Source organism: Aplidium turbinatum, chromosome 7 (genome assembly GCF_918807975.1).
Source record: "Aplidium turbinatum chromosome 7, kaAplTurb1.1, whole genome shotgun sequence".
In the NCBI taxonomy this organism is placed as follows: Eukaryota; Metazoa; Chordata; class Ascidiacea; order Aplousobranchia; family Polyclinidae; genus Aplidium; species Aplidium turbinatum.
This window is the reverse complement of record NC_137478.1, coordinates 22,422,457-22,442,330: the sequence shown is the minus strand read 5'-3', so window position 1 is coordinate 22,442,330 and position 19,874 is coordinate 22,422,457. Positions and strand designations below refer to the sequence as shown.

The following is a 19,874-nucleotide window of genomic DNA, read 5'->3' as shown; positions in this document are numbered from 1 at the left end:
AATGAGGTGTTTTTGCGTTCGCTCAAGCATGAAATTAGTGAAAAGTTGGTACAACAAATTTTAAACGTAAATAAAACATACACCATTAATGTTACAAACTTCAAATTTTGTGAGAACTTAAGTTTGGTTGAAGTCAACACATTTACAAACTTTCAACAATTTTGGTCATGGTTGAATGATTTTGAAGACAAGTTAATATTGTTGTGGAATTGAAATCAATCAACCGTGACGTAACTTCCAAGCACTATACTGAAAAAGGCCCCTCTTCAATTTTTTCGAGTAATACATCATATGAAAGGTCTTAACTTCCCCTATACAGTGAAACAAAGATATCTTTGTGTATTTGAGAAAATTTAGGTGTAGTAAGTCGAAATGTACCATACACACAAAGTGGCTAAATTGATTGTTTTTATAATTGTTCAACAGTGCTTTGCTTCCCTTTTTTCCAATTATGCACAAAATATATACATTAGTAGACATAATAGGTAAGTTGAAAGCTTTGAATATCTTGCTTAGTCAATTAACCATACTAATTACTATGACTACTGAAAATCAAAGCAAAGATTATTGAAATTCAATGTGTAAAATGTTTCACTTGAAATTGGTTTTTAATGATTGTATGGTTTAATTCTAGAAGGAAATAAAACCAAGAATACTAATAGAAAAGTGGCTCTTTTTACCTGGTCCAAAGATGCAATTTAATCAACAAAAAAGGTTATCGTGCTTTGAGAAATTTTAAGAAAAACATAACGATATATCACAAAATTTGTCAGCAAAAGCCAAAGGATAATTATATTGAACTCTCATTGCAGTTTTGAACCATGATAACTTTTGGGCTGCTTTTCAATTTATATTCCCAATTTAAATAATTGGTTAAACTGGATATTAATGTATATATAATATATTCCAAAGCATATGTGTGACAGAAATTAATTATTTATTAGCTGATCTCCAATGAGTTTGAATTTGTTGCTAACATTGCATGGAAAATTGATATTGGTCTTGAGTAGTTGCAAGGGTTGGATTGTCTACAACAGGGCTTCTCAAACTATGGGTCGCGACCCCAAATGGGGTCGCGTAATGAAATTTTGGGGTCGTAATAAAATAGTTTAATTTAGTCTAGTGCCGGTAGGTTGTAGTCTTGCCATGATGTCAATTGACCGCAACCGTCGGTGTGAAATGTCGAACGATAAAATATAACCAATCGTAACCATTGATGCTACGCTATCATTGCTGACCAAAAGTAACGAATTGGGTACATTTGTATTGTTTTGTTATAGTCTTAATTAGGGTCGGATTATTCGTTTGTTATTTCTTGTTTTCATTCGTTGCTTTTTTCATGTTTCATTGTTGTTGTTTTCATGCTCCTTTCGATATTGTTTTACTACTTCAGAAAGAGAATTATAAAGTAAGCCAAAAAGAATCGAAACAAATTGAGACAAAAAAACTAACCCCGTTTTAATGTCATTAACGTGGATGTCCCCATAATGGGGTAGCATAGAAATATATTTTTCAAAATGGGGTCGCAGAACAGAAAAGTTTGAGAAGCCCTGGTCTACAACACACAAAACATGTTCAAAAGGAATCCAACATACGTCTTTGGTTCTTGGCCAATGAAAAGATGGAGACGGTCCATTAGGGTGCAGAAAATTTACAAAGATGTCACCATTTTCTGTGTCAACTACCAAAGTTACTCCAACATAACCACTTTCCATCATATATGGCTGCTACAAAGTTACCTTGATTGATGCTTTTGTTGCTGTACTTGGTATCAAAGTTGAAAGTGTAATTATATGTGAGTTCATTGCTTATTCTTTTGATGCCAATTTTAGACTTGTCAACTGGTTCAAAGTAATGAAATCCTTTGGTTCCTTTTATTGCACTTGCTAGCTTGTTGGCAAAGAAAATTTCATTTGTGCCTGCACAAACATGATTTTGGCCTGGAAACATCATGGTCTTTCTTTGCCACAAGTCATGGTAAGTCACCTTGCGATGGCACTGGAGGCACTGTAAAGCATTCCATAGCTATGGAAAGTTTACGAAGACCTCTACATCATCAAATTGGTACTTTAGATGAAATGATGGATCACTGCACTGAAAAGTTGCCTTCAATACATTTCATCAAACTTCTCAAGGAAGATTTGACGAATGAAAGAAAACGTCTGGAAGAAAGGTGGAAGCTAGCAAGTACAATAAAAGGAACCAGAGGATTTCATTACTTTGAACCAGTTGACAAGTCTAAAATTGGCATCAAAAGAATAAGCAATGAACTCACATATAATTACACTTTCAACTTTGATACCAAGTACAGCAACAAAAGCATCAATCAAGGTAACTTTGTAGCAGCCATGTATGATGGAAAGTGGTTATGTTGGAGTAACTTTGGTAGTTGACACAGAAAATGGTGACATCTTTGTAAATTTTCTGCACCCTAATGGACCGTCTCCATCTTTTCATTGGCCAAGAACCAAAGACGTATGTTGGATTCCTTTTGAACATGTTTTGTGTGTTGTAGACAATCCAACCCTTGCAACTACTCAAGACCAATATCAATTTTCCATGCAATGTTAGCAACAAATTCAAACTCATTGGAGATCAGCTAATAAATAATTAATTTCTGTCACACATATGCTTTGGAATATATTATATATACATTAATATCCAGTTTAACCAATTATTTAAATTGGGAATATAAATTGAAAAGCAGCCCAAAAGTTATCATGGTTCAAAACTGCAATGCGAGTTCAATATATTATAATTATCCTTTGGCTTTTGCTGACAAATTTTGTGATATATCGTTATGTTTTTCTTAAAATTTCTCAAAGCACGATAACCTTTTTTGTTGATTAAATTGCATCTTTGGACCAGGTAAAAAGAGCCACTTTTCTATTAGTATTCTTGGTTTTATTTCCTTCTGGCATTAAACTATACAATCATTAAAAACCAATTTCAAGTAAAACATTTTACACATTGAATTTCAATAATCTTTGCTTTGATTTTCAGTAGTCATAGTAATTAGTATGGTTAATTGACTAAGCAAGATATTCAAAGCTTTCAACTTACCTATTATGTCTACTAATGTATATATTTTGTGCATAATTGGAAAAAAGGGAAGCAAAGCACTGTTGAACAATTATAAAAACAATCAATTTAGCCACTTTGTGTATATGTTACATTTCGACTTACTACACCTAGATTTTCTCAAATACACAAAGATATCTTTGTTTCACTGTATAGGGGAAGTTAAGACCTTTCAAATGATGTATTACTCGAAAAAATTGACGAGGGGCCTTTTTCAGTATAGTGCTTGGAAGTTACGTCACGGTTGATTGATTTCAATTCCACAACAATGTTAACTAGTCTTCAAAATCATTCAACCATGACCAAAATTGTTGAAAGTTTGTAAATGTGTTGACTTCAACCAAACTTAAGTTCTCACAAAATTTGAAGTTTGTAACATTAATGGTGTATGTTTTATTTACGTTTAAAATTTGTTGTACCAACTTTTCACTAATTTCATGCTTGAGCGAACGCGAAAACACCTCATTTTCAAATGGCCATATCCCGAAAACCGCTGAACCGATTTTGCTGAGATTGGTATCATTTTTCTCAGAATGACTTGCTCTGCAAAGTGTCTAAGTTTCATCAAAATCTGAGACCATGGGTTACATAGCTTGGTCAAGTTGACAAAGACTTACCCATTATAAGTTTATTATATATATATATATTAATATAAACAAAATGAAAACTATTAATACTACAAAAAGTGTTCAATGCTAAGCAAAAAAGCAAAGCAGAGCGAATTAAATCAAATATAGTTATTATAATACTATCTGAAGCCTTTACAAATTGTTTCACCTAACGGATCATCAAAAGGTCTTATTCAAATAGAATCTATTTGAATTCTATTTGAATAAGACCTTCTGATGATCCGTTAGGTGAAACAATTTGTAAAGGCTTCAGATAGTAATAACTATATTTGATTATATATTAATATATATATTGCTTTTTTTGTTTCACATAAATTTCTGTCAACCTTATAAGTTATAGCTTTCAAACGTCAAGCTATTTAAACTATGGCTTTCTTTTAGCAAAAACACTTCTTTTACCATAGGCTAGGTATTTAATGTTTACCGGTATTTTGTTTTACTTTTTGCATGTTATGTAACGATTGTAGTAAGACTAGTTTATTGTTATCAAAATTATATATTCAGCTGAGTTTGGTGATGATAGCGTTCAGATTCGTCCACACGATCTAAATGTACACTCCTACCATTCACCTGCATTCTGTGACGTTTGCGGCGAAATGTTGTTCGGAATTGTGAAACAGGGCTTGAAGTGCAAAGGTATGACACTGTTTTGATCCTTGTTAATACAATTCCGACTCTTTCCTCAGCCCTGGTACTTGAGCAGAATAATCTCCGGATTGCAATTGGCAACTTGCAGCATCAGCTTGCATAAGCCTAATTCTGTTAAGCGTTAATGCGTATGTGGACATTTGCGTTATTATCTGCTATAAACTCGTTTGTACGAATAATTGCATGATACTTTTTCTTGGAACTGATAAACAGTTACGTGTTTCAATTTTAATCATATGAGTTTATTCGTGGTCATCAGAAACAAGCAAAGTATTCTCATGAATATAAAGTGAAAGCTCTTCCGATAATTAATCTGTGCATCCGTCTTCTGATTCTTTAGTTTTAGATAGTTGCACTATCCCACGAATTTGGCAAGTCATGTCAAATGATGGAAATGTGCCGTTCGAAATTACAAGAACGAAGAATCTATCAGTGTGTCCACCGCCATTTCATGGCTTGCAGTAGCAAACCAGTAAAATTACAATCCTGTGTCAATTAAAACGTTGTTTAAATCAAGTTAGGCTGCCATTAGTTACACTTGTTTATCCACTCGTCTTAAATCGATCCTCTTATTCCATAGGCTGTGGACAAAATTATCACAAACGCTGTGCGATTAAAATACCTAACGATTGCACGCTAGCTCGCAAACGGAAGGCATCCACCACATCATCTGTACGAAGCAACGGGACAATATCTCATCAAGATTCAGTTTCCTCAGTGAGTTCTTCAATCTGTTTTAACACAAACTTTGAAACAGTGAGAAATAGTGAAATTATTTTGTTTAGCTCAGGCTGTGGGCATGTACTGTAGATGGTGCCGTTACGTCCATGGCCATCAAAAAAGAGAAATTTTTCATATAATTGTTTTTTAGTTTCCAATTGCAAAGAAGAGAAATGAGTGAAATTCACACTTTCCACGTTTTTGTCCAAAAACTTTACCCTTTCAACGCTGAACCTGGTATCTGCCGTTTGCTTGAACATTTTAACTACAGTACCGTACTTTTTCTTCGCACAGCGCCATTTTTGCCGTAAAACAATAGTGCTGCTCAACTTTTTTTTTGTATGCAATGGTTTAGCCCTTGAGTAATCAATGTTATGGTGGATATGATGTAGCCTAATAAATATTGATAACAAACTACAATATTACTTTTACATCAGTATTACCTATAAAGAGTAAAGACGTTACAACATAACAGTTTACAAAACAATTCAAATTCTGAAACAGAACATTTCAATAAACTCCGAAAGACTTTTTGACCCCTGATGCAGAACCACTGATGTAGGCTACGGTATAGTTTGTGTGTCAAACTTCGTAGTCTGATAAGTAAGCAGATTTCCTCAGGTATACAATATACACTTGATATCTTGACGTAATGATTAGCACTTATGCCTAAGAGTGTCTTACAGAACCTACGAGTGGTTTTTAAGTCACTTTAAGTTACAGTGAAGGTCGCTTTGCATTGTTGTCGTCCTTGAAAACCGACCAACACTCTGCCAAATGTGCCGCACACTTTCCAACAATGTAAAAAAAGGAATTATATACTGTTTTTCTGCTGAGGAATCTTTTCCCATACAGCAAAGGCGGTGTTGCCAGTTGTTCAAATAATAATGTAAAAATGGCAACCTTTGCTGTTTTCTATGCATTTCAACAATAAACCAATCACATTGCACTTGATTGTGTTTTTAGGTTGTCAGCTTTTCCCAAATACCGGGGCGCCCTTATTCTGGCCGTCCAATTTGGAAGGAAAGTTTGCAGAAAATTAGAATTCCTCACAGTTTTGAGGTGAGTTTCGTCGTCACTGTGCAAGTTTTGTTCGGGAAGCAATCTATGGTGAACGATTGCATTGGGCTGAAGCAACGTACGATTCTGTGATGTCATATAAACGAGTTCCATGGTTTTGAGCAAAAAGTCTGAACGGATATTGAACATTTAGTTTATTGTTATATTTATGAGCATATTCCAAACAATCATCTTGCAAAAAAAAAAAATAGTGGCACGATTGCTGTTTAATAATATAATCATTTTAAACACATGACTCTGATATGTCGTAACCTTAACGTCGTATTCCACATTTTTTTTTAAATGAGTTCATTTTTTAAAATTTGCATGCTGTTGTTATGAAAACGTTTTTCTTGAAGTAGAGTTTAAATATGTTTTATTCTCTACAACACGTCTAATACATATCACTTGGATGCCCTATGTGTGTTTTGCTGCATAAAAAAATAAAAAATCAACTGCCTGCTTTTAGTTGTGATTATCGAGCTGCGGTTATTTGCCTTGAAGTGAAATGACGCAAGATAGCTTGCTAAGCTTTTTTGTTCAGGTACATTCTTTCACGCGGCCTACTGTATGTGGCCACTGCAGGAAGTTACTTAAAGGGATTTTCAAGCAAGGAAGACAATGTAAAGGTCTGTTTTCCCCTCACTGCTTACAATTTTTTTCCGCACTCAATTGCTGAATTGGTATATGTAATCTTTTTAGTGGTCAAAACCTAACCTGTATAAGCTAAACTGTTTGCTTTAACGAATTGACCGATTCATATCATTGTCAGCATTGCTAACAACACCAGCGTCAGTGCACCAGCTTCAATGAAGTCAGAGGACTTGACGTTTGAAACTAGAGATTTTTTCAAGAATGAAATAGATTGCATGTTCCATTAAGAAAATTGCCACCGGTATTCTAAAGTTGATGTTATCACCAATGTTCATGCATTAATATCGCACATTTTTAGTTGGCAGCGTGTACATTTGTACAATGTGACTCTATATACATAATGCAGCATCCTTCCATTGCATTTCTTGGTGATGCCTTTTAGCATTTATGTTACCACGCACGCTCTGAAGGCACGCTTTCGAAATGCCAACACTGGTATCACAATATTCAGAGCATCGAAACTGCGTTGGTCTTTAGCCACGCTGCGTTTAATTCTTTGTTTCGATCGTATGCATTTCTTCATCTGCAGCATTTAATCTACATATCAAGTCTTTGTTGAACAGTCGCACAGTTGACTCCAGTGCCAGCATTCTTCTTATTTTGCATACTAGCAGGTTTCAGTTGCAAGTCATGCATCTAAAAAGACGTCCTATTGAACTCGATTTTTAGTATTTTTCTTGTTACACACCACCACATTGTTCAGACTCTCTACATTTTTTGTTTTCCGCATCTTCCACTCCTTGTTTTACGTTAAATCGCTGGTTTTCAGACTGCAAATTCAACTGCCACAAGAAGTGTGAAGAAGAAGTGCCAGATAACTGTCCTGGAGAAGACAATAATGCCAGTAAGTTTTAAACAGATTAACACACTAAACAGGTGTTGCCATTGGGCTTAACTTAACAAACCAGACTTCAGAACCATCAAAATTTTAAACCCAATGACGAAGTAAAGTTCGTGTACAGTTCACAGTTTTGGTTGGCCCTTTTCTGAAGTTGCGGTGTAGTGTCAAGTTTGAAGGGCAGTTTATTTTGACGTTCAGTTCAATATGTTTTGTATCAAATTTACTTTACGGTATTCGCGAGATTGCTAGCTCGACATCAGACAGTTTCCTTAAACATTATCAATAATGCATCGCGTTATGTTATGTTTTCATCACCTAGTGTTGATATAAAAACAGATATTCGAAGGGACCTCACAGTGCTTTTGTTCTGTCATTATAATAGGTCATTTGCAGGTGCCAAAACTGCGTTAAAATATTTATGCAGGATTTTAAATCTAATAAAAAAAATAAAGGGCCCAAAATGTAGATACTAAACTCTTGTTCAACAAACGTTTCAAAATCTAAACTGTTTTCGTCTTCAGTGCTATTGAATCTTAAAATAGTAATAACAATCAACTATTTCAAATCTTATCACTATTTTCACCGGCAATTGATGATTGTTAGTAATTGGAATTTTTTATTATCACTTTGAAAAGAGATGTTTCACTTCGAAATTATTTTGATAATTTGGAATTTTGTTTTGGCTGTGGTTCTGTTTTAACCTGAGTGCAAATGAAAGGTGACTCTTTAAAATGACAACTTGAATCATGAAACCTTTATTTTCGAAATTAGCTTTTCTCATGAGCCAAATCTTTCTCTGCCTTGTAGATTTCGCGTATTTCTAAAGTCTCACTGCGCCATGCCCAGTTACTAATGTACATAGTTTGACCCTTCGCTTTGGTGATACAGTCGTCTGATTATTTGATTTGCCATGTTGCACTAATTAAAAAGTTATTTTTTAGGACTGGGGTGTATGCTTCAGCCTCACATGCAACATCATATTTCCCACCACATGCCATATGATGTGCCTTGCCACATGAAATGGTTCCACCACATGCCACATGGTGTGCCTTGCCACATGAAATGGTCCCACCACATGCCACATGATGTGGCCTGCCACATGAAATGGTCCCACCACATGCCGGCACAATTGCCACGTGATGTGTCTTGTCGCATGAAACGGTCCCACCACATGCCACAATTGCCACATCATGTCCCTTGCCACATGAAATAGTTCCACCACATGCCACATGGTGTGCCTTGCCACATAAAATGATCCCACCACATGCCACATGATGTGCCTTGTCACATGCAATGGTCCCACCACATGCCACAATTGCCACATGATGCGCCTTGCCACATGAAATGTCTATAATAAAATATATGATGTGCTCCCCTTTTACATATGCCATGTTTTATTTTTTTTATGTGACGTTTGAGATGCTTATCGTTCGAGCCCTTGAAGGCATTTGTTTCATCTACTCAGCTATCTGGTCAGAGTCTTTGGAATTTTATTATCAAGGCTCTGACTGTACTTCCGATCAGAACACACTTATAAAACATTTACGAACTCAACTCTTTAAGAACTGATACGAGATTTTTATCCTTTTTTTTAGTGTGACTTGAAGTAAAATAAATTATGCAATTTGTGTACCGCTTTGAAATCGTTTTAACTTTATGCAGATTTTGTGTTTGACAAACCTTGCATTGAAGTAATACACTGGGCACACAGGAACACTGGACAAATAGGAGCACTAGATACACAAGAACACTGTCAGCAACCCAGTCAAAACACCTTAAAAAAAATCAAACTATCATTTCCTGAAAGTTCTTTTGTGGAAACGTATGATGACACGTGGCATTGAGCTTTGCCATCTTTTCAAACCATATTTAATAAAAACGTAGAATTTGAATCTCATTTTTGAAATATTAATTTTGTCCTCAACGCATCACTTGCCAGGTTCGAAGCACAACCCTTTTGTGGCTTTTCTAGCCGACTTTATTTCAAGAAACATGAACTGTTTGCTTCATTCCTTTACAAGTGAAGTCAATTCATTGATTGTGGGGCATTTAATAGAAATCTGCATACAATGACTCATGCGCATAATACTGTCATCAATTTGTTGGAACATAGCACGTTTACATTGTTACCTTGTATGCTACGTTTTTAAACTCCACCTGTGTCAACCATCTCTGAAGTTCAAAACCAGCACAAACAGCCTGTGTTTTGTCGACTGCGTTAGCATATCACTCTGACACTTTTCACCATCTTAATATTCTAGATTCGGAAGCTGACCGACAGGAGGAAGATGATGATGCTTTTATGGAGATAGATGATGATGAGAGCATGGCCAACAATGAGGTCCATGACCCCCCTACTCCTGTTGAGCCCCCCAATTCAGCTGAAATGGCTGAAGTTAATAAGTAAGTCGTTTGGTTGGATTTGTTTTTATGTCGTTTAGACATTCAGCTATGATGAAACTCGCAAATAAAATTACCATCTTTGATTGGTAAACTGTACCGGTTGCCCGGATGTGGCTTCGTACAATAGGTTGCCTGCTTTGAAAACAGTAACTTTGTTGCTTGCGTTTAAAGATTTTAATTACATAACGCTTGTCACTTGTTCGAAATGCGTCGTATAGAAATCGGCATATGCTCAGATGAACATTGTCTTGAATTGAAGGCCATTTGGCTATTTTGCTTTCTTGAACAGAATTGTTTTTAGTAGTAGCCTATTTGATGTTTTATGTCGGCTCAAACTTATTTTCATACAGTGAAATAAATCACTGCGAGGATATTCTTCACATGGATTTGTATTCTTTTCTTTGTTTCAAATATATTTGGATAAGAATCTAGAGATTTTGAAGTAATATTAGACCACAGAGGTTTTAAAATCCTCGCATGGATCATCCTTGTGTGCATTAATAGGATAGTTGGAGGCGTTTTTGCATGGATACCGGTAAACCACATTTGGACGTCAGTTAAGTCATTGGTCCTCTTGGAAGGCCAAGCTAATAATAAAGTACAGTCGTGTGTTTTTGTATGGCTAGCGCTGAATTCATTGCAGATTGCGTTTCTCTCAGCGCTTACAAAGCACTGTCAGCGCCGGCGTATAAACAGGACCAACCGAGTACATTATTACCTTAAATCGATAAAACAGGAATACGATTTAGCACCACTTTTAAATAGTGTTTGGTATGACCCTGCAGGGTGTCGAACGTTCGAACCCATACCTACCGATTCAGAGGCCGGCACTTGAACCGCTTAGCCACCGAGCTACATCAAATGCTCACTTTATTTCAGCGAAGCGCCTAACATTCCCCTCATGCGAGTTGTGCAATCGATAAAGCACACAAAAAAACGTTCCAATGATGTTCTCAAAGAGGGATGGCTCATTCACTTCACAAACAAAGACCCGATGGTAAATATGCGTTGTTATTCGTCACCTTTGTATAACCTTATTTTTATGGTCTTATCAACTTGTAATCTGTGTTTTTATGCTTTATAATGTTCTTGTAACTAGTGAAGTTCTTATGAGTCTGATTCATCACCTGCAATTCCAAAAACGAGGCTTTAGCGCATTACTTCACACATTGGTTTTTTTTTTACGACTTTGCACATGCGTGTTGGTCACACGGTACTACAAAGGCTGGGCAGATGGACTTTGAAAACGTTCTTTTCTCAAAAAATTTGCAGATGATAATTTCCATCTTGGTTGCAAGAGAGAGAGGTTACAAGAGTTAGGCTAGTTAGTTCACAAGAAAATCAAAACGATTTGTTTCAACTTGGCCACTTGCCAATTGCGTTGTTTTGGCTGGTGGCAGAAGCGAGTGAATAGCTTGTATGCAGCCAGAACAGTTTCAATTTTAATATCGTTTCAACGTCGCCTGAAATTGAAACGATGCTAAAACGGCAACTGGGCAACAGCCTACTTCACTGTGGAGGGTCAAACAGTAAATCAACCATTTTTTACATTGGTTCAATGTCTGCACACATTGAATCTCAATCCCAAGCATAGTCTTGAACATGTCAAGTTATCAATTGTTATCAACACTCTTGTAAACAAAATTATTATGAATACACGTTATTCGCACATCAACAAGCATCAAAACTACTGAAATGTTTTATCGGTTTAGCTTAAACCAGTAAGAAATATAGACGAGTTTCAATAATTTATTTTACTGCACTTCCAGAACTAAAGAGAAACTTACTTTGACGTTTACGTTAACCGAATGCATAGGTTTATCAACTTTATCGCCGCCATGAAGGGTGTGCTTAGAATTGTTACAAATAAAATCTACTTCATTGTTTGTTTGTCGTATCCAGGGTTACACCAGGTGATTGAAGATTTAAATTAAGTGGACGAGAAGGCAAGGAAGCCAATCTTCGTGACCACCTTCAGGCATGCCTTTAAGTGTCTTACTAAGGACACAGCCACATGCTCTTGAGCGGTGTCGAACCGGCGCCCTTTCGAACGTCGTTCCAGGGCTCTCACCACTCAGCAATGCAGCCTACTTCATTGATATTGAATATCATATGGATTCTATATAAAACAACAGTTGGTCTGCGTTTGTTTTTTCCCATAAGCTCTTTGCTTCATGTAGGATAGACATTTTCAACCTAGAGTAAATTTTATCCGCCTAGGAGGTAAATTCGATCTATCAAAGCAATAGAGCTGATATAATGAATTAATCCATCTTAAAAATCATCATAAAGAAACGGGCAATGTAAACGCTTGGAATCAGGGCTGTGTATTCGGAGTCGGAAAGATTTAAGCATGTCCGGAGTCGTTAAAAAATGCCAACTCCGGCTGGATACAAAACGACAAACAATAAATTTTTTGTTTGTAATATTTTTTTCAAAATATTATTTCTTGTTTTCAAATTCAACAACTTTATCGAAAAATTGAAGTTTTTTTTTCTTGTTAGTTATTATGAAAGTCGCAGCTTTAATTTCGATGACAATTTAAAGTGAAATTAAATATTAAAAAATAAAAAAAGCAAAATTAACAAAAAAATCTGGCAACCCTTCAAAATCTGGCAACACCGTAGTCGGAGTCGGCCAATTATAAACCGAGGAGTCGGAATCGTACGTTTTTCGCCCGACTCCACAGTCCTGGTTGGAACCTCTGCCCATCCACTTGGTATTGAACTGAGAAAGCATCGGAGAATCAGACTTCAATGATTCCACTTCCACATCATGTTATGAAGAATATGCGACAGAAAACGCAAAATGGCAGAAAAAGAAAGCACAGCTTATGAATTGTTGCAGCAATTTGTATTTAGTTTGCATTGGCTCTCACAAATTTATCTTGTTTCTGTCACAGCGCAAACGGCATTTTTGGAGGTTGGACACAAAATCAATAACAATGTACCAGAGAGAAACCGGATCCAACTATTTCAAAGTGAGTTGCTTTTTGAAAATTTACATTGCCTAAATATTACTTTCCCTCGGTGTACCAAAGTGCGAGGTTATTCTAAAACCGATGAATTTTAATGAAATAAGGTAAACTTAACGTTTTTTTTACTTGAAATTACAAAATTCACAACATTTGTTAGGTTTTTACCAGGTAAGGTGTTGTGGTTTTGGCATACTGTTTTTCAGCACATGCTACCGTTTTCAAAACATTCCAAATTTGGCTGAATCTGTTAAGTCCCAACTGATTGAATTTCAACTAAAATGTTGAAGAATTTGTTCATTTGTCAAGTTCATTTACTCTTCTAGCAATGCTCGTTCATGCATTGGTAGGCCTAGAGAAAGAACGAACAGAAGCATATGATACAAAGTATTTTCATGCTTTAATGAAGAATCAAGAAAATACAATTTTGGTGTAGCAAAAACTTCGTTGAACAATAAGTTAGAGGAACTATCCATTTATCTGAGAAGTCGAATTGACAAGTTTAGCCGAAAAGGTTCGCCTTTTTGTTTTCTTTTGTATCAACTATCAAGATAGTGTCGTTGCGTTTTTTGTTTTTTTTTCAATTTAATAGCATCGAGCTTTATTGCTGGAGAAGTAACTTACAACTTACTGACGTAAGCACATTAAATTTGTTTTAGTAGCGTTTGTATAGAACTGCTTAAATTTAGCAGAAGCCTACACCTGTTTGTTATGTCTGCTTGTTTTGCAGAAAATCCGCCACATCATACATCAATTCAACGCAGTTTGACGTTGAGTTGATGTACAAATGGTGGATTTATCTGTCTGGCTTGCGAATGCCTGAGAGACCGCCTCCGGTTATACGCGTCATCCACAACCCGCGTGTCCGTGTGGTATAAGCCTGAAACGTTCCGTACGCTGTCCAGTTGTTTTGCAAACTTGAAATACCTACCGAGGTCTACCTCTTCCCAGCCACCAAATCAGTCCTTTTTTGCATTGATTCAACCTCTTCATCAACGTGAAAAAAGACTGATTTTCTGGCCGAGGCTTCCGATCACTTCTGTCGCGTCACTTGTGCATCTTAAAGACGCTATTCGACCAAACACCGACTAAAAATTAAATTTCGGACCACATGCAACGGCCAGCTACAGCTTGTATCAAAATGACGTTTCAATTTTTCCATCTCGACTGCGCTTACACTGCCCACTCGTTGTTGACACGCAACAGTCTTTACAAAATAAACAATAAGCAGTGTGGTTTGAAAAGCCGGGTATTTCTTATTTGTTTGGTGTGCTGCCATAAAAAGCTGTTGTTGCGGGATTGAGTTAACGCTTAGCCGTGTGCAGTTGACATGAATTTGAATGCATAATTTTGTTTTAGGAAATTCCTCTCAGCGAAATACTCAGCATTGTCATGGAACCTCGTGGGGCACCAGGGTTGCCAAGTTACTTTTTCAAGATTCTCACGTCAGGACTGGAGTTGCTTGTTAGCGACGACAGCGGAGAAAGGTGAATTTTATGTATTTTTTACCAACTGCAATGTTTCCACCAATATAGAATAGTTTTACATAACAGGAAAATAAATTCACTTGACTGACTTTCACTTGGTTGCAGGAAAACTACATAATTTGATACACTGAAACTAAAAAAAATTGCAAGTCTACATCAAATAAAATTCTTTTGACCCCCTGCTGCAGTTGATAAACAGTGATCAACGAATTACTTGATGTGCATAACCATACACATCAACTTCTCGAGTTTTGCCTTCTTCAGTCCGCTAGATATCATTTTTTACACTCGAAAACAAAATACCCGAAGAAAGCTTGATGCTAGTCGAAATGGTCCGCAGTTTTATTTTTTTGTTTTTGGCATGTTGAACGCAATCAACAATCAAAGTAGAGCCTTTGTGGCTGTACGACTCAAGAATCTAATGTCATGGTTGGGTATGTGTGGTCGTTGACTTGCTTGAGCTGAGCCAACAAGACTTTGTGGGCATGATTTCGTTATTTATTCACGTTTGAAACTGAAAGGTAATTTTCGTAGACAAAAAGCACTTGCTCAATTGTAGGTTGACCGGCCATGTGTAAAAAAGCAACCGGTTTCTTCTTTCTTTGCCTGTTTATCTGCTTTGAAAGGAGAGTTTTCAATTATTATATTCTTCTAACGTTTGCCTATGTTGACACAATAAATTTCGGTTTCTACTATGAATGCAAGGGCTGATACATTAGTTTCTTAACACTTGTTTTTGATGTAATGAGAATAATTGGTATGCACTACAATGACACCTAGACCATCACCTTTTCCATGTGGCAACAGCAAACTAAATGTGCTTGGCCTTCGGAAGACTTTTGAACTTATAATAATCTTTGTGCTGAATCAGTTAATGTTAAAATCAGCGTTTTTTAAACAAATGTTATGACATCCGCTGTTGTTGTTTGTCGAAAGGGTCGTCTTTATGCTTTAAGCGTCGATGTCTTCTGTTCACGAATATTGTTGAACATTTTGTTGACAGATGACAATAGTTCATTTGTTGACTGAACTCAATGGAATCAAACGTGTCCTTGATGGCTCTGCTTATGTTTTTAATGGGATGATTTGCTTAGTCATGATATTTAGGTTCTAGAACTAGTATAATGATTTGCCGAGTCATGTCACCTAAAAGTGATCTGATAATTTTGCTAAGTCATGCTGTTTAACTTGCATTTATACAGTGTCGTCGTGTTTCTTTAATTCAGTCGTTAACAGATTAAAAACGTTGCCACATACCTGTGTTGGATGTACTTTTGCTTGTTTCAACACACAGAAAAAACATTGCTTTTTCAAGTTAAGTATACGCAAAGTGTGCTGCGTTCCTGAATCAAACCAACATGCATAGATTCTGAAGTACGACTAATTTTTTTTCAATTGTATAAAATCTTGTTTTAGCCAATACGCGTGATCGTGCATTGTAATGACTCTTCTGTGGTGTTTTACTACCTTCACCATCGTGGAAAAACACACAATTCTCCTTCGATGACGTGAACAGAAGTTGTTTGCCATCTTTCGATGTGATCACTTTTCACTAGTTTTGAAAATTGTTTGTTCACTTTATGATAAGGATCTTTGTCTATGGATGCGAAGTAATATTAACCGAATTTTGAGATTTCTAAGCTGTCCGAACTTGGAGCTCCACGCAGAATCACTGTTTTTTTTTTCATCTGGTGATTTTGACCATTGGTCCAAATAACTCAAATTCATAACCAATATAGAAAGGGCTAATTTTTCATGAGGGATGTTCTTCGGCTATATTATATCAACAATAGTTGTACTATACATAAAAAATAGACTTCCATTTTGCCCTTTGAATGCAAGGCCCTGTGTTAATAACACAGTTACATAACCACCAGTGAGGTCATGTTTTCTTGTGAACTAGCATTATTTGTTTGAACCTGGCAAACAATCAAGTGTCAAGTTCAAAGCCAGTCTGAGTTGTAGAATGCAGAACTCACAGCTACCAAAATGTTTGCACAATGTTGCTTTGTAAGTTCATCTTTCAAAGGGTTGTTCTTGCGTGTCGACACAGTAAACGTTGAGCTCACTACACAATTCGATGTTCGTGTTAAACAATCTTCAAAATTTCCAGGTAGTTTGTTTTATCGCACCATAAAAGTGACAGTAAGTTTTTTTTTGCACTAAAATCGTAAATAAAATAAGGGCTCGAACTTCATCTTCTTTAGCTGCGAAAGAGAAGGAAGCTTGGGTGATACAATCATCAACTACCCATTGGTACTTTGAGATGGCTTTTTATAATATAAAAGATGGCTAGAGTTGGTGAGAGACGACATCAGTGTAAGAAAGTTGGAATCTGGAACGATGTTAAAAAAGCTGCAAAAACCGGCGGACCCCTGTTAGCCGGGACAAACACCTGGTCTCATCTACTTAAGAAGGGACAAAGGGATAATGATAAGTGTAATTATAATATGACGTTTTCGTTGTAGATCTGGAAACGTACAAGAATGGCACGACAAAATATTCCAAGCACTTACCCCCATCGACACAAAATACCCACCTGAATCAGGAGCCGGTGTCAAGAGAAGTAAGTAATTGTATCCAGGATACGAAAAAGCAGTTACTCTCTGACAAAAACATTTAGTTTTGACTCAGATTTCCTTGTCTTGGTTTTGACAGAAAGTGATTTTGTTTTGAGCTCTATGCACAACACGCTCACCTAAAGGTGCGTCTACACGAGAAAGTGTTCTTGCTTAGAAATTCTTGCTTAAGCTAGTGATTAAGGTCGTTTCGTCTACACTGGCAACCTCGACGAAGATTTTGCTCGCTTGAATCGCGGTCACGTGAGTGTCTAATCCCCAATGACGTCACGTTTTAAAAAGTTCCCGCCAAAGCATAGCAGTTCGCGCTAAAGTACAGCAGAGTAGACCAAGCAACTGACTGTTCTTTAACCATTTGAAGTTGTTCAAGTTGTTGCAGTCTTTCAGTCATGGCTTCCCAGAAGTTGTGTAAAAAATGCTGCAAAAAGCGAAGGATGCAAACCCGCAATTTACTGCTTATTGAAGCATTCAGACACCTCAGTGAGGTTGAAATGTTGGAAACAGAATTTCGTGTCAGCGTGGGTGACTGGTAACATCCAGCAAGATCATTCCTCCGCTATTTTTATTACCCAGTGTACAATGGCAATGGTTTTCTGCTGAGATCCTGTTTTGGATTTGAAATTGGAAAATATTGTGCTTTCTATGGGCTATTTCGAGTACGGTCACCGCCAGTTCAGCCCACAACATTAATAAGAACGGGTTGGGATCAAAACTTAACGAAATCCTTTAACGATACCGCGCTGCCCTGTCTGGATACTGAGCTGAGAGGAGACCTGGGATTTTGGCGGGAAAAAAAACATTTCTAAGCAAGAGAACTCACTTAAGCGCCCAGTTTTTCGCTCTGGAGCGTATTTTTTCTCGACGGCTCGCTTACTCGCCCATTTTCTTAAAAGTAAGCGGCACAAACTGCGATTAACTTAAAGAAACAAGAAGTTTGGCTAGCTTAAGCAAGAAAACAGTCGTCGTGTAGACGCACCTTAAGACTTGCCAACTATTCAAGCTTACAAGTGTTTAACACAAAAGTATTTGAAGAATTTCGTTTCGACAGAAAATTATCTTGATTTTGTGTCTGCCAAAAAATTTGTTTGGTACAGCTCGTCGGAAACCAGGCATTTAAACAGTGATTTAAGTTTCTTTGTTCACTCAGGATCAGCTAATTTACTAACCAATTATTGTTTCATGTCTTTTCAGAAGTTTCGCTTATGATTTCTTTGACGCAAGACCAGGAACCAGAACACGCCACTGACATCAGCCAGGTACGTCGAAACTACATCAGTTTTCAGCAGGTCCAACATAAATTGACGTTTGAAATCGCCACTCACTCAACTTTGTTTGTTTGTGGCGAAAAAAGTCTAAAGTTTTACACTGTTTAAACGTTGCTGTATATTGTCTGTCATAGTTATGTCAAGTTGTTGTGCCAATCATTCCTAATCTGGGAAAGCTCAGCTGGCGATTTAAAAAAGGTTATAGCTTTGAATTTATCTCCTTTCTGCATTGTCTTAAAGTCGACAAACGTTGAATCAATGTCAAAAAGCACTGATTTTTTGATTGGGACACTGCTCGTTGTTTATCGACTGTTGGTGGTCGACATTGATTTGATAAATGGCAACTTTTGCTGTGTAAGATAGACAATTGGGCAAAATGCCATAAAAACGTTTTTATTGGTTCTGGATTGGCTGTCATCTAATAGCTTTTTTGCTGGTAATAATCAGCAAGAAGAAGCTAAGGCAAAAATCATTCGTCAAAGAGAAAATGGCTGAAATATTGAACGAAAAATGAGCGTCGTCGGTTTCATTGGTGTGGCATGCTATGTACAGTTGTCCTTAGCTGTTAAAACGATGTAAAAAATGTCATTTTTTGCTAACTAGGTACCGTTGCAAGCAGGCGCGAATCTAAGAGTTTTTTTCGGGGGGGGGCCAGAAAATTTGAAAATCAATTAAAAAGAAAGAAAAAGCTAAACAGATATGAACAATGATACTACGACATATACGTTATGCTAGAAAATAGACATTAAAACAACCATTTTCATCAATTGTGATGCCGAGGGACTAATATCAGCTGTTTAGAAGCATATCAAACCATTTGATGCGGAAACATACAATTTTTCACAAAATTTCGCGCCAGGTTGCAAGTCTCACAATAAGTGACGGTTTCGTATTGTCTAGTCAGCAAATCAGTTCTTTTTTGCGTTGATTTAACGACTTCAAGCGTTAAATCAATACAAAAATAAAACTGATTTGCTAACTGGGGAAAGCTTCCAAGACAACAAAATCAGTCATCTTGTTGTCTAAACATGTTGCCCTTGCTTCGATCAGTTTGTTGAGCAGTGAAGAGGCTAAACTGCAAAATCAACAATGCTCTACAATAAGCGCTTTAAATAAGATAATCTGGTACGTTTTCTAGCGAGCTGCGATTTTTGAAAAGTAATTTTCTTCATAATTTAATTTTTTCATAAAAAACTCAGTGTCTATGTCCATCCCGTTGTTTTACAGTAGCTAAGGGTAAAAGCTATTTTGAAAAAAGTATTTCCACATCAACCGTCTTATGAACAACCGTGCTTACAATTCTTTGTAAAACCTTGAGTTAAGTTTCCTGTCCATGTTTAGCTCATTTATTTCAAAACACTACATCGCTTCAATGTCACACAACGTCAGGTATTATCAATACAAATCGCTTCCGGCCGTGTTTCTTAGTCATTCATCCGTAAACACTAAATTGGTACGATCCCACATACTGAGCTACAGCGTGGCGTGTATTTCAGGTTTAAGAAACTTTTAAAAGTGAAAAATCCGATACAAT

At 36.7% G+C, this 19,874-nt stretch overlaps 1 protein-coding gene across 1 annotated transcript in view; it reads left to right on the top strand.

Annotated features, from left to right (window-relative positions):
- The window catches only part of LOC145774872 (serine/threonine-protein kinase D3-like), a 29,275-nt gene that overhangs the window by 3,499 nt on the left and 5,902 nt on the right, over nt 1-19,874 (top strand). Inside the window, exons 3-13 of the mRNA XM_082586203.1 lie at nt 4,215-4,346; nt 4,939-5,075; nt 6,045-6,140; nt 6,682-6,766; nt 7,561-7,635; nt 9,894-10,035; nt 10,915-11,032; nt 12,938-13,015; nt 14,369-14,496; nt 16,965-17,062; nt 18,267-18,331. Coding sequence (XP_082442329.1) covers nt 4,215-4,346; nt 4,939-5,075; nt 6,045-6,140; nt 6,682-6,766; nt 7,561-7,635; nt 9,894-10,035; nt 10,915-11,032; nt 12,938-13,015; nt 14,369-14,496; nt 16,965-17,062; nt 18,267-18,331 — 1,154 coding nt within the window. The remainder of the gene's footprint in view (nt 1-4,214; nt 4,347-4,938; nt 5,076-6,044; nt 6,141-6,681; nt 6,767-7,560; nt 7,636-9,893; nt 10,036-10,914; nt 11,033-12,937; nt 13,016-14,368; nt 14,497-16,964; nt 17,063-18,266; nt 18,332-19,874) is intronic.